At 34.2% G+C, this 14,337-nt stretch overlaps 1 protein-coding gene across 1 annotated transcript in view; it reads right to left on the minus strand.

Annotated features, from left to right (window-relative positions):
- The window catches only part of MALRD1 (MAM and LDL receptor class A domain containing 1), a 694,737-nt gene that overhangs the window by 604,863 nt on the left and 75,537 nt on the right, over positions 1-14,337 (minus strand). The window contains exons 8-10 of the mRNA XM_011972480.1: positions 11,511-11,677; positions 5,881-5,973; positions 3,156-3,363 (exon numbers count right to left, since the gene is read on the minus strand). Of these exons, the coding sequence (XP_011827870.1) occupies positions 3,156-3,363; positions 5,881-5,973; positions 11,511-11,677 (468 nt within the window). The remainder of the gene's footprint in view (positions 1-3,155; positions 3,364-5,880; positions 5,974-11,510; positions 11,678-14,337) is intronic.

The raw sequence follows: 14,337 nt of genomic DNA on the forward strand, positions 1-14,337 counted from the left end.
GCCATCTGTTTCTTCCCCTAGCTGTCTTCCTTCCTGAAGCCTCTTTGGTACGTGGTTCTCAAAGTTTCACATGCAGACAAGTCACCTGGGATCTTGTTCCGTGTGGCTTTGGTTCTGTAAGGCTAGACCGAGGCCTGAGGTTCTGCATTTCCACTAAGTTCCCAGGTAATGCTGATGCTCTGGTCCGTGGAGTTTGCTATTGCAGCAAAACCCACAGGCCCTTTTTATTAACTGCTTTTGAAAAGCCACTGGTCTGGAGGCTACGTTATGCCATATATTAAAATAATGCCTAAAAGTAAGGACAAGTTGATAATGAGAGAAGACCTGAGTGAGTCTGCCTTTGGGGAAAAGCACACTGTGGAATACCAACTGACAATCCTCACGAGTTAATATTTACTCATTCTCTAGAATTTGGTAAGTATTCCCAGCACTATTCAAACTGCCTGCACAGACTATACCCTCCTAGAGATTCATTCCAAAGTGCAATAAAAAAAAAAGATAAAAAGGTATTTTTCTTGTGCTTCATGAACATGGAAGAATCAATCCTTTATGGAAAAAAACTTGATATTGCAAACTCAAATTTGTAAAATACAAATGCATATGTATATGTAAAATATTTTAAAGTGGTTTTAAATTTCAAAGGAAAGCCTTTCTTATTTTGTAAGAATATACATATGCACGTATCTATATGCACAAATATATTAAATACTTTAGTGCAGCAAAAAATGTAAATTTATATAAGTTCTAATAATTCAAATCTATATAACTTCACAGCAGAAATAATTGTATAAATAAATACATGAAACACTCATTTTGGTATCAAAATACATGAATACACATATATACTGTATGCAATATGGCTACATTTTTATGACATATTCCCTATATCAAGTCAATCTCAGTCATGCAAACATGACAGGTTTGCTTTGGACAAATGAGGTTATACTATTTAAAAACTTAAAAGATTATTAAGTAATACTGTTTTTGTTGAGAAACACAATTACCCGTTCCTGCACTCACCCAAAGAAAATAGCAGAACAGTATCAAGATCTACTGAATTGGAAAAATGTCATATGTATAGTCAATGAAACTTCAGTAAATGAGAAAATATGTCAAAAATCAAATGCTAAACAATTTTTAAAAGGTGAACATAAAGAAAGATTTACTACGGGGAAAACAATGGAGGGGGAAAAAGCTAAACTTTCAAATACACAAGTGCCCAGGTGCAGTGGCTCATGACTGTAATCCCAGCACTATGGGAGGCCGAAGTGGGTGGATCACCTGAGATCAGGAGTTTAAGACCAACCTGGCCAACATGGTGAAACCCCATCTCTACTAAAAATACAAAAATTAGCCAGGCATGGTGGTGGGTGCCTGCAATCCCAGCTACTCAGGAGGTTGAGGCAGGAGAATCACCTGAACCCGGGAGGCGGAGGTTGCAGTGAGCCAAGATGGCACCACTGCACTCCAGCCTGGGCAACAGAGCATGACTCTGTCTCAAAATTAAATAAATAAATAAATAAATAAATAAATAAATAAAAATTATGTAAGTGGAAAGGAAATACATTTTCCTTCAGTTATTGACATTAAGAATTATAGAAATTTTTAGAAATATTTTCCCAATAGAAATGCACCAAATTGTCTGTAAAAAATTTAAATAAAACATAGAAAGAAACATCACATACATTGGAGTAAATAAATTGTTCTTACATTGTTTGTTTTGAACAAAAGAAGGGAGCCGCCCAAAAGCTCCATTGAGCTCACATTGGTTAGCCGATTACTTGGTCTAAAGCTAGGAGTCTGAGGTATTGACTGGATTGCTGTTGATGAACATGGCAGAAGGGGATTTTAACCTTACTTTCTCATCTCCTCTCTCCCATGTCCCTCTGCGCTGCTCTTAATAAAATCCAATCTTCCCAAGAGAAACCTATTATACAGAGCTTTTCACTTAAAAGGTGGCATTTCTCTTATTATAATATTTTCACCTCTGCTCAACCAAACATCTCGCAAAAACACTGCAGTAAAATAAATGTCAAATTTTTAATATCTTTTAAAAACCACCTGTTTGTGATACAGAAACTGGATTCATATCCTTGGAATACATGTTTTCTAAAGAGACACAGGGATCTCAGTTGCTAAGTTACCTCATATGAGAACCATCCTGTGGATTGTAAATTAAATTATATTTTTGTTGAAATATGACTATGCTTGAATAGTAATGGGATCTCTTGTCATCACTTCTATCAAAGACTCTTCAGAAAAGGCCTGAAAGGTGTTGGGGCATTTTGGCCCTCCCAAACGCCAGTCATGGCTGAAATGATTTCTTTCTTTTCTTTTTTTTTCTTTTTTGAGATGGAGTCTCACACTGTAGCCCAGGCTGGAGTGCAATGGCGCGATCTCAGCTCACGGCACCTCCACCTCCCGGGTTCAGGTGATTCTCCTACCTCAGCCTCTGAAGTAGCTGCAATTACAGGTGCCCACCACCATGCCTGGCTAATTTTTTGTATTTTTGGTAGAGACAGGGTTTCACTATGTTGGCCAGGATGGTCTTGAACTCCTGACCTCGTGATCTGCCTGCCTCGGCCTCTCAAAGTGCTGGGATTACAGGTATAAGCCACGACGCCTGGCCAGCTGAAGTGATTTCTAGGCAAGTAGGAGGAAGGTGGCCCTTCCTCCAGAGCAGCCATGATGGCTGAAGGCTGCCCTGGAGGAAGGGCCACCCTCCTCCTACTCGACCCTCTCTGCTACAGCTTCCAAGATGATTGACTAGAGAAGGTAAAAGCATACACTTAATAAAAGTTGGTAACCCATACTATATACCTCCAAGGGGAAGGTACAAAAAGGTTCCCTCTCCCACCCATCTTCTCTTTAATCAAAGCACACACATTCACGCACCCAGCCAACAATAATCACAACTATTCATTTGTAGAACAAATTGAGAGAGATGTTGCAGTTTTTGCAACAAGCACCAAAACATTAAGTTAAAATAGAGATCCCTGAAGGAATAGTAGTAATAGTTTCAGAGCGATAATCCATATTTATCATATTTCATACATATGACTTACCTTTGCCTTGATAGAAACAAGGACTATTTTAAACCCAACTAACAGTCGTGAATTAGAGCGTGTAAACTAGTAAGCCATTCAGTCACTTACCGCAAGTTTCTGGGTCTTCATCACTCCCATCGGAGCAGTCCTGCCGAGAGTCACAGACAGATTCTTTGGCTATGCACTGGCCACAAGAGCAAGGGAATTCATCTGCAGAGCAAAGCTTTCTGGATTGGGCCTGTCCACAGGCATAGACCCAGAGGTGATCAAGCCCAATAAAACTTCTCTGGCTCAAAAGAGTCCCTTCAAAAATAATCTTCAGGAAGAAAAAGATCAATTTATGAGTTTACAATCTCCTTAATAAGACAAAAAACTAAAGAAGGTTGATAAAGACTAAATAGTTATTGAGAAAAAGTGTTTAAAGCAACCAAGGCAATATATAACAAAGTTCCTGTTTGATAAGCTCAACTCATGCTCATAAGACTGATGGAAACATCTGCTCCACTAAAGGCTCAGAGACATCTCCCAGGATCAGGCAAAACACAAGCATCCCACTTAACTATCGAAGATGTCCCTGACTGCAGACTTGTTACTTGGTCATCATCCTTAATTTTCAAGGAAAATAAGAAGTATTGTCATTACTTATAGAACAAGAGCTGTAACTGCATCTGACTTAGTTTTTAACTACTGAAATTAGTATTGGAATACATGAAGAAAAATATCAGGCAAATGGAAACAGACACAATATAGGAATAAAAAAATGTAAGGGAATAGACATAAAACTCTAGTAAACTTAGATAAAAGAGTAATTTATGTGGTCACCAATTGAATTGCTAGCTTTTCTGAAGATAAGCAATATTAGCAAATGAAACAACCACACATTGCTGGTCAAGTGTAAGATAATGTCCAAGTATTAGTATTGCTTGAGTTTCTACCAAGAGCAATTATTACTTAAAACCAAAAGTGCAGAAGAATAAATAGCTGACTGTACCACAAATAACTAATTATTTGCTGTCCAAAACATTAGCCATGAGCCAGAGATGACGATTTCAATTCAAATCAATGAAAATAAAATAAAATTTAGTTCCCTCAGTCATAGTAGTCAAATTTCAATTGTTCAATACCCTCATGTGATCAGTGGCTACCATATTGGACATCAGATATAAAGCATTTCCATGATGCAGAAAGTTGTATTAAACAGCCCCAAATGTGGTTAAAATTCCAGCCAGATACTAAGAATTAAAATTGACTTCCTTCAGTTTCATCCAGCTTAAAGTTTCTGAATAGATTTTCTTTTCAAAACATGAGGGATAGGCCAGGTGTGGTGACTCACACCTGTAATCCCAGCACTTTGTGGGGCCAAGGAGGGTGGATCACTTGAGGTCAGCAGTTTGAGACCAACCTGGCCAACATGATGAAACCCATCTCTACTAAAACAACAAAAATTTAGCCAGGTGTGGTGGCACATGCCTGTAGTCCCAGCTGCTTGGGAGGCTAAGACAAGCAAATTGCCTGAGCCCAGGAGGTGGAGGCTGCAGTGAGACAAAATCCCACCACTGCACTCCAGCCTGGGCAACGGGGCAAGACTCCATTTAAAACAAGCAAAACACAATGGATATCTAGTTGTCTGTTCATTAAGAATTACTTAAGGTCAAATTTGCAGTTTGCAAATATGTCTAATAATTTGGTTTAGAAAATAATATTAAATTTAAATCATAGCCAACAATGAGAAAACTTTGTATGCTGCTACATACTTTTCCCATAATGAATTATCATACATGTAAAAATTATTAGTGTATAGCTGTGTATTTTCATAGCAGCAAGAGATCAGATAAGCAGAAATGATATTAATTTGGGGTTCAAAAATTGATGGGTTTAAACTTAGGCCTCAAAGGCTTATAATTATTGAACAGCTAATTATATTACATATGCACTTGAGAACCTGGAATAACTCTCAAATTCATTTTCTTTACATTTAACTTTGTTTTATCTTTGAGTTAAAACAAAATTTAATCTTCAGTTTATGAAAAAAGAAACTTGTTTAGTACCTGAGAAGTTATAAAAACAGACATCAGCCTAAAAAAAATTAAACAGTGTCAAAATGTTAACTCAATAGGCTGTGATAGGATATATGAATGGAAAATCACCATAAAGAAATGAAATGGATTTCATAACCTACACATATAATCAGTATCATCATTTTTACTCACACTCCAGCATAAATAAACTTACACATTCCATATAACATGTTGGTGCAAAAGTAATTGAGGTTTTGGTCATTAAAAGTAATGGCAAAAGCCACAATGGCAAAAGCTGCAATTACATTTGCACCAACCTAATACAAAAACAAAATATCAACGTAATTTTTTAAGAGACAGCATTCCTATTGAGCCTATGTATGTTTCATATGCTTCTTGGTGTAGATAGAGCTATCCATGTGTTATAAAGATATGAATTATTGCATTCAAAACATTTGCCTATACTCTACTAAATTCAATACCAGTTTACTATTTATCTACTTCATAATGCAATTTGTTTCCCTGGAGCAAAGCATGATGCTGGGGAGCAAGAAAGGAAGGCTGTGGAGACTGAGGAAGCTGTGAACAAGAATGGATACACTCAGTTTCCTCTGCCATCGAAAATTTGGTCTGAGAAGGAAAAGGTACAATTTAAAAAGTAGGCAATCACTCTCCCCAAACATACAAGTATGCATCCCTAACTTAAATGCTAATTTAACTTTAGCAGCGCATGATCAATTTATTACTGCAAAGCTAAAACTTAAACCATGTTTTAAAAAAAATACTGTTTTGTTTTTTTTTTTTTTCTTTCATACCTTAAATGTCTTCAGACCTTCTGGTATTAACACATCTGCTTTCACCCATTGGCTGTGAGTCGATGTGTTGTATATCCAAAACATTTCTTCTTCCTTTGATTTGAAGAGAAAGACATCACTCATTCCCCATATTCTAATCTTCACATTTACATACATGCTCTCTGAATTACATTTTAGTAGGTATTACCTTACCTGTAAGATATAAAGTACTAGGAAATCTAAAGTCTTGGTAGTAAAATTGAAAAAGCTGAATATCATTTAAAAAAATAGGAAAATAAAGCATGTTTATGCAGTAAAGCTGCGTTTTGCAGATAAACAGTATTAGGATGGAACAAACATTTGGATGAAATCTTTAAAAAAAAACAGTAGTGAGCTTCAAAAATAAAATTCTAAGTAACAGCTAATAAAATCAGCAATTTAAATGTTGATCTCAATAACATTTTTACATTTTGTTATATTGCCATGACTAGTAAAGAAAAATATTACAGGCAAACAATATAAAGGTTAAAAATGTTATCAGATGCATTTTCTGTACAATTTCAAATTATACTAAATATTTTTTCCTATGGAAACATTTGGTCCAAGTTCCAAACCATACAGTTATTTTCTGAAAATTACATTCTTAATTTGGTCATTCTATCAAAGGCCTATTCACATCTTTTAGAGAAATCTATGTCATGCACCTATACAATGATCATTTTTCAGATTGCAAAATGTACATAAAATTGTTACTACATGCTATGAGTATAGTAATAAGCCTTTACTGCATTCAAAATATTTATTGAGTGTAAGAAGCTCAATAAAAGTCTATGGTGAAACTCCATCTCTACTAAAAATACAAAAATTAGCCAGGCATGGTGGTGGGTGCCTGCAATCCCAGCTACTCAGGAGGTTGAGGCAGGAGAATCACCTGAACCCGGGAGGCGGAGGTTGCAGTGAGCCAAGATGGCACCACTGCACTCCAGCCTGGGCAACAGAGCATGAATCCATCTCAAAAAAACTAAATAAAATAAAATAAAATAAAATAAAAAAGTCTATAAGTTACCCAAAATTTTGTCTACTGCATGTATGGCATTGGTCTTTATGATTTATGACAATGCTTTTATGTTCTGAAATCATCTTATTTTTATTTACATTTTATCAGACATTCAAATTAATTTGACATATCTCCCCAAAAATAGACCAAATTGTTCATAATGTTTACATATAGAATGCACTAATTTTTTAGGTAACAATATGATAAAAATGCGAAGATTGACATAATTATCTCTCAGGTTGAGCTCTGAGCCTGGCTCTGTCCCACTTTCCAGCATGAGATAGAAAGCAGCCCTGAAAGGCAACATCTTGTTGTAATTCAAATGACACGTGACATCAATATTTGTCTCCTCACTCAGCGTCACATATTTTATTCATGCCCAAGATTTTCTAAAAATGAATCTACTTTCAACTTAGTCCTGCACCCTCAGATGCCTACTCCAAATTTCCAAGTCCTAAATATTTCAGAAGATAGTCTAAATCCATTACAATGTACTTCATTACTTATTCATATCAACTGAGAAGATTTCTACAAGACAATGAAACACATGGGGTGAACATACTGTCGGCTGATAGCTTTCATGGCGGATCAGGATGAACTGGAGTTACAAAAAGTTGAGACAAGCAACTAATTTTTTTCTACTTATTTCTTACACAACTTCAGTTATTTAGCATCAAAACACTTACACCCTCCACAGATGCTTTTATTGTCACCTCTTGGCAAACAACTGTATTTACCACTTTCCCCCACTTTCATTTTATGAAAATAATTTAGAGCTACTGTGCTCTTTTTTCAGTGTCTAATTGATTCCCCTCTGCTCCCCCTGAAGATGGGGGCACTTACATTTTTTTGAAAAGTGAGCAGTGTTCTTTCCAAACTTAAATGGTTTTTCATAAGCCAAGTTCATAGCACACAGTGAATGAGATCTAAATTTTTCTATACATTTTCCAGTCTGATGGCACTAGCAATGTTTTGTAAAAAGAATTTATTCTAAGTGAAATCAGGTTTCATTTTATTTCTGCTCTTACTCTCCCTCTTTCTAGTTACTTTTCACAGGTGTTAATGCAAAAAAGAAATCTCCAACTCAGCAAAGCTTTTCAAGTGATGTTCTACTTTTCTTTTATCTTAAAATCAGTAAATAATTTAAAATATATATATATCTTTGCTCCCCCAGTCCAGGATCAATAATGCTAATTTAAATTTCAAGAAAAATATTTAACATATTTATTAACACTCTCTCTCTTAGAGATGCCAATCTATGCTTTTCTCTTCCAGTAAAGAAATCAAGGATACCAAAGTCAACGTTGCTGAGTTTCACTACTTTTGATCACATCTAGGAATAAGACCATGTAATCTGGTAAAGAATTACAAGTAAATTTGGTTGTAAAGAAAAATTACACGTAATTTTTTTGGTAAATAATTATGTGGAAACTTTACACAGAATAAAAAGTAGGCTGTTGCTATGAGTATTATTTTATAGATTATGGACACAGATCTAACCCAAGAATAGTTAGATGGTACAAACTTTAATTGCTACACACTTCAGTTGATTCTAAAGAGTGAACTTTGTACTTAACAACTTGCCTTCCCCTGAGTTTTTCACTTCTTAAGTTCTAATGTCCTCTGGAAATAAAGAAAACAACTTTCAGCATTCTTGCTAGATATTTCTTGGCTTACCTGCTCACATGTATAGAGTAATAGATGTTCACAACAGAAAACAGCATTCTATTCATAGAAAGACGTAAATCATCATTTTCATCAAGAGCTATTTTTTTAAATGATAGCTTTGGAGTCCTTTTAAGTGTGTGATAAAACACTGACTTATGACTTAAATGTACTTTGATGCAGATTTTGCATCAGTGAGTAACATATGTATAGAGGATAGCAAATAGTGTCAGAAAAGACAGGACACCTCACAGAATACTGTCTAATGAATCAAGCATCAGTCAACAATCTCTAAGATGTACAACCATTTGGTTCTGGTTAATGCACTAGATCATTTCCCTATGATTAACTTTTTTTCTTATAATATGACAGACAGAATCTCAATAACTGTATTACTGATTAATAGAGTTAACGATGTGTGGTATCTAACATCATTTATATATGATGTAATACTTAAAGCCAATTTGTTTTCACTCCTTTCTTGCATAGTACTAAAGCCACCGGAAGAATGGCACTGCTCATTTTCAGTAATTCCAATCTACATTCATTCATAAATACATACATACTATATACACACATTCATAATTACATAATACACACACATTCATAATTACATACACAATACATACACACATTCATAATTAAAAACATAATTCCATTCTACATGCATTGAAACTTTTAAAATGCATCACTCATTTTCAGAGCAGATTAAAATAATCCTCAGGATTAGATCATATTATAATACAAATTTCTACTTAAATTTAGGCTAAGAACTCATACAATTTTAATGAAATAATTATCTGTCATCTGAAAAGCATTACCATAGGCCCACATATATAATTTAACCATTTTTAACTATAATTTAAACTCAATGAAATTATTCTAGAATTTATCTACTATGCCTTTATTGAAGAAGGAGCTGGAAATTATAGAATGTTGCAGATTGCATGGAGGCTCACTGGGATTGGTTCAAACAGTACAGGTGACAGCAACTGAAATATTGAGGCATGAATGGCGGAACATACATGGATACAGTTAAATTTTTTCTCTCTTCCTTTTTGGTAAAATTCATGCCATGTATCTGGACAGTTTGTAGTGCTGCAGGAAGGATAAGGAGATGCTGTCCCCTTTTCTTCCTCCCCCTACACCTTACCAAATGGAATGAAATATATTAAATAGATTGCAGGGCAGTGACTACAAAGTACTACTGCAAAAATCACAAAAACATAAGAAGTTCTAGAATGCCAGAAAAATTATATCGCATGCAATTAAAAAAGAATGTATATGCATATGTATATTACTTTACATATCTATATGTGTGTATATGAATGTGTGGGAAGATATATATATATCACATCCACATCTATAGATAGGTGATATGTGTATATATATCACATCCATATTTATCTATATTTTTACATCTATGTGGACGTGTAGAGATATATATGTATATCTATAGATATCTCACATCCACATAGATGTAATTATGTGAATCCATATAAATCTGGATACATTAAATGATATATTATTTGTTATATATTATATTACATATAATTATACATTATGTATTATTTATTATGAATCTATTTATTCATCTCCAGTTTCTGGCAGAGAGTTCCCAAAAACCTGTGAATTTCCTAATCAATAGGGATATTAATAGAATCTTAGGGGACTCATCACCAGAAAGATCAAGCTATGATTGATTAGAAGCTTGGAACTTTCAGTCCTACCTCTTCTGGGAAGAAGAGAGGGGCTGGAGATTAAGCTAATAACTGATCATACCTACATGGCAAATCCTCTATAAAAATTTCTGGAGTACAAGTTTCAGAGAACTTCTAGATTGCTGAACATGTGCTGATTCCTAGAGGGAGCACACCCGGGGATGCATGGAAGCGAAGCACCACCCCTCTTCCCACATACCTTGACCTATTCATCTCTTCCGTATGATTGTTCATCTATATTTCTAATAATAAGTGGGTAAACATGAGTAAAATGTTTTCGTGAATTCTGTGAGCCATCCTAGCAAATTATCAAACCTAAGAAGGGAGCCATGGTAACTGCAATTTATAGCTGGTAGGTAAGAGGCACAGCTCACAATAGGAAGCTTGTGATTGACATCTGAAGTAGGGGTAGTATTGTGGGCCTGAGACCTCAACCCATGGAATCTGCACTATCTCCAGGTAGCTAGTGTCAGAATTGAGGCAAATCATAGGACACTCAGTTGGTGTCTGCTAGAGAACTGAATTGCTGTGTTGGAAAAAAAAAACAAAACAAAACAAAACACGAAATCTGATGTCAGAAGTAAGATATTGGGAGTGCTGAGGGCATAAGAGTAGAAAAAGCAGGGCTTTTCCTATACTATGGAATCAGCTGTCAGTTTGTTTTTATCTCTTTTTCTAATTGGAGTACTCACCCAACTTTACATTTTAGAACTCATTGAGCACGTGGACAAGGAGAGAGAGAAGAAGAATGGACTCAGTCTACCCAGTGTGCCATTTTTTCAATATTTAGTCGATAATTACCAGTCTTGAAAATTATGTCGACTGCTACCCAAACAAGTTTCAACCATTACAGTTCTAATGATATATAGATGTAATGCCCAAAACAGATCACATCAGAGCTTCAGTACAGAGCTCACGATACAGAATCTCAGCTATCTCATTTTCATTAGATCTACAGTTTCTTTAATATACTTTGATGAATTTTGAAAACTTTATGAAATAATATTGGGCAGCTTATCATATTAACTTTTGTACATGAGAGTGTCTCCTATGCTTGTTTCTTAATAATTCTTTTTAAAAGTATACCAAATAAAGTCAAGTTCAGGAATAAAAGCTTATGTGCAATTGAGAAATCGAAACACAAGTTGCCAAGAGTTAGAAACTTCACTGATTCAATGAATTTGAAATAAATGCAACTTTCTTCTTACCTTATTATTATACAGTCTTATTCTCAGGACACTGCTTTCCATAGTATAATAGAATTGAAGATGACAGCTCTTGCCCAAGCAATGACACACAGAGCTATTTAGGTAAGCCCTGTTGTCTAAATGGTTAAGAGGAAAAGCATGCTTAGCCCCTACCCATACATAATAACCTGAAATATAAAAGAAAAAAGAAGCAATTTAGGAAAATATTAGCTTCTTTCTGTCTGACTAAAACTATTACATTTCTGAAGTGTTCAGAACTGGACTTAAAACACAAATATTTTACTTAAAAAGGGCAGACTGTTTTCAAATGATTATATCAACTACAAATAAGAGGTTTTAATTTTTATATTAGCTCCAATATGTAGATAAATCTTCTCCTAATTTCTATAAACCAAATTTGATAATACCCTTTTGTAAAAATTCAAGATTCCTATAAAAGAAATCTACATATACAAATTGCTATACCACCAAATTATTATCATTTTTCTTTTAAATATCACAATTCAATCCTTTTTTAAATCAAGAATTTCTCTTCATCTTTCCCAGAATTCTTGCCCCTTTGGATGATTTTCTGATTTACTTTTTGTAGAAAATCCTTTATAGTTTTAGGAAATACAACTTAAAATGCCTTCTTTCTTACCAAGACACACAGAGGTATGAGATATCTACGGTCCTTTTAAACGTCACTTATGAATTTTGTTTTACATAAAGATATTGTAGATAAGTTTTTCCCCATCTAATATTTAAAACCAATTTGAGCTGTTCTTGAACTTAATAACATTGACAACACAGATTTATATAGAGATTTCTGTAATTTTACTTCATTTTCAAAAATAAAGTCTGAAATGCTTCTTCATGCTACTGAAAGAGCTGCATGTCTCAGACACTATTTTAAAAGAAGTCTCTAAGGAAACCCAAATACAATAAGAAAGACAAAAACAAGAACATTAGACAAAATTTCAGCCTCAGATATTTACAGCTACAGCAAATACTAAGCATAACATAATCCTTAGCTGGATAAACGTAATGTAAAAGCTCACACTATTTACATTAGTGCCTTTTACACAGTAAATCATGTCTGACTTTCAACAAAAAATTACAAGGCATCTGCAAGGCAAAAAACACAGTTTGAAAAGAATAATCCTAAAAAGTAAAGTCTATTAATCTTTTTGAAAATAGTCTGTACACTATTCACAATATCAAAGACAGGGAATCAACCCAAATGCCCATCAATGACAGACTGGATAAAGGAAATGTGGTACATATACACCATGGAATACTGTGTAGCCATAAAAAGGAATGAGATCATGTCCTTTGCAGGAGCATGGGTGGAGCTGGAAGCCATTATGCTCAGCAAACTAATGCCGCAACAGAAAGCCAAGTACCACATGTTCTCACTTATATGTGGCAGCTGAACAACGTGAACACAGACACATGAAGGGGAACAATACACACTGGGGCCTGTTGAGGGGTGAGGGGAGGGAGAGCATTGGGATAAATAGCTAATGCATGCTGGTCTTAATACCTAGGTAATGTGCTGACAGGTGCAGCCAACTACCACAGCACATGTTTACTTATGTAACAAACCTGCACATCCTGCATATGTAGCCTGGAACTTAAATAAAATAAATAACAATAGTAATAATATTACTACTACTCCCAAAAAATAAAAAAATAAAAATAATCTGCATAATAAAACATATGAATACAACGCTAAAGACAGCAAAAACTAATTACATTTATAAATTGTAAAAAAAGAAATTAAATTTCATACAATTCTAATACACTCTATTAAAAACATATTAAGATACACTAGGAAATAAATAAGACAATATTAGCAAGTATAAACTTAAAAATAAATTAAGACTCTAAATTAAATGCCCAATAGGCAGAATATAACCTAGACTGGCCATAGTGTCAAAGAGAAAATTCATGTACCAGAAGCCCTGAAATATAACTCAAAATAGAGTAAATTATATAGAAATAAAAAGGAGCAGTCAAGTTATGGAGTGTGAACATTAGTTGTGTTTAATAGAAACTCAAGATGAAAAGATTAGAGGGAGTAAAAGAGAATTACTTGAATAAAATAACACAATTTCTGCAAATGATGATATATGTGCATTCTGAGCATTAAAAATTAAACATATACTCATTCCTACACTCATCATACTGAAATTTTCAAATATCAAAGATAAAGAAACATTTTTTAAATCTGCATTAAACTAAAAAAACATTACTTGCACTCAGACTTCTCAGTCACTACAGTACATATCAGGAGCTAAAGAGGGAAAATCACCCTGTACTTAGAAATTTAAAAAAAAAAAAAAAATTTCTAAAATTGCATGACCAGATAAATTATTATTTAGAAGTGAGAACAATTTTAAAATATTTTAAGTTTACAGATACTGTGGGAGCTCATCACCACAGATCTTTTCTAAATAAGAGAACAATTGATTAAGAACAATTGATTGAAGCGCCAACCTTTGCAAGGGGATAAGGGAACCAAGAAGGAAAGCATAAAATCTAACAGTGGTGAGTAAGAGAAATAATGAAATATATAATCTTAATAGTTATAAGTATCATAACAAGATACCGACTTTAAAACACTTTAAAATGTTCAACTGTAACTCAGGACCAAAAAATAATTAAATGGTACTTTGGTCTTTCTCACGTTCCAAAAAGCAGAAATACTAAATCACTTTAGGCTTTGTTAAAGAAATTTCATATAAAAAATATATCCTAAAATTAAGAATAGTCATAACAATAAGATATATAAATTAAAGCTTCCAGATCAGTGAAAAAAATAAAAATAAAAATGTAACAATAC

This window comes from Mandrillus leucophaeus, unplaced genomic scaffold (assembly GCF_000951045.1).
Source record: "Mandrillus leucophaeus isolate KB7577 unplaced genomic scaffold, Mleu.le_1.0 Scaffold1295, whole genome shotgun sequence".
Lineage (NCBI taxonomy): Eukaryota > Metazoa > Chordata > Mammalia > Primates > Cercopithecidae > Mandrillus > Mandrillus leucophaeus.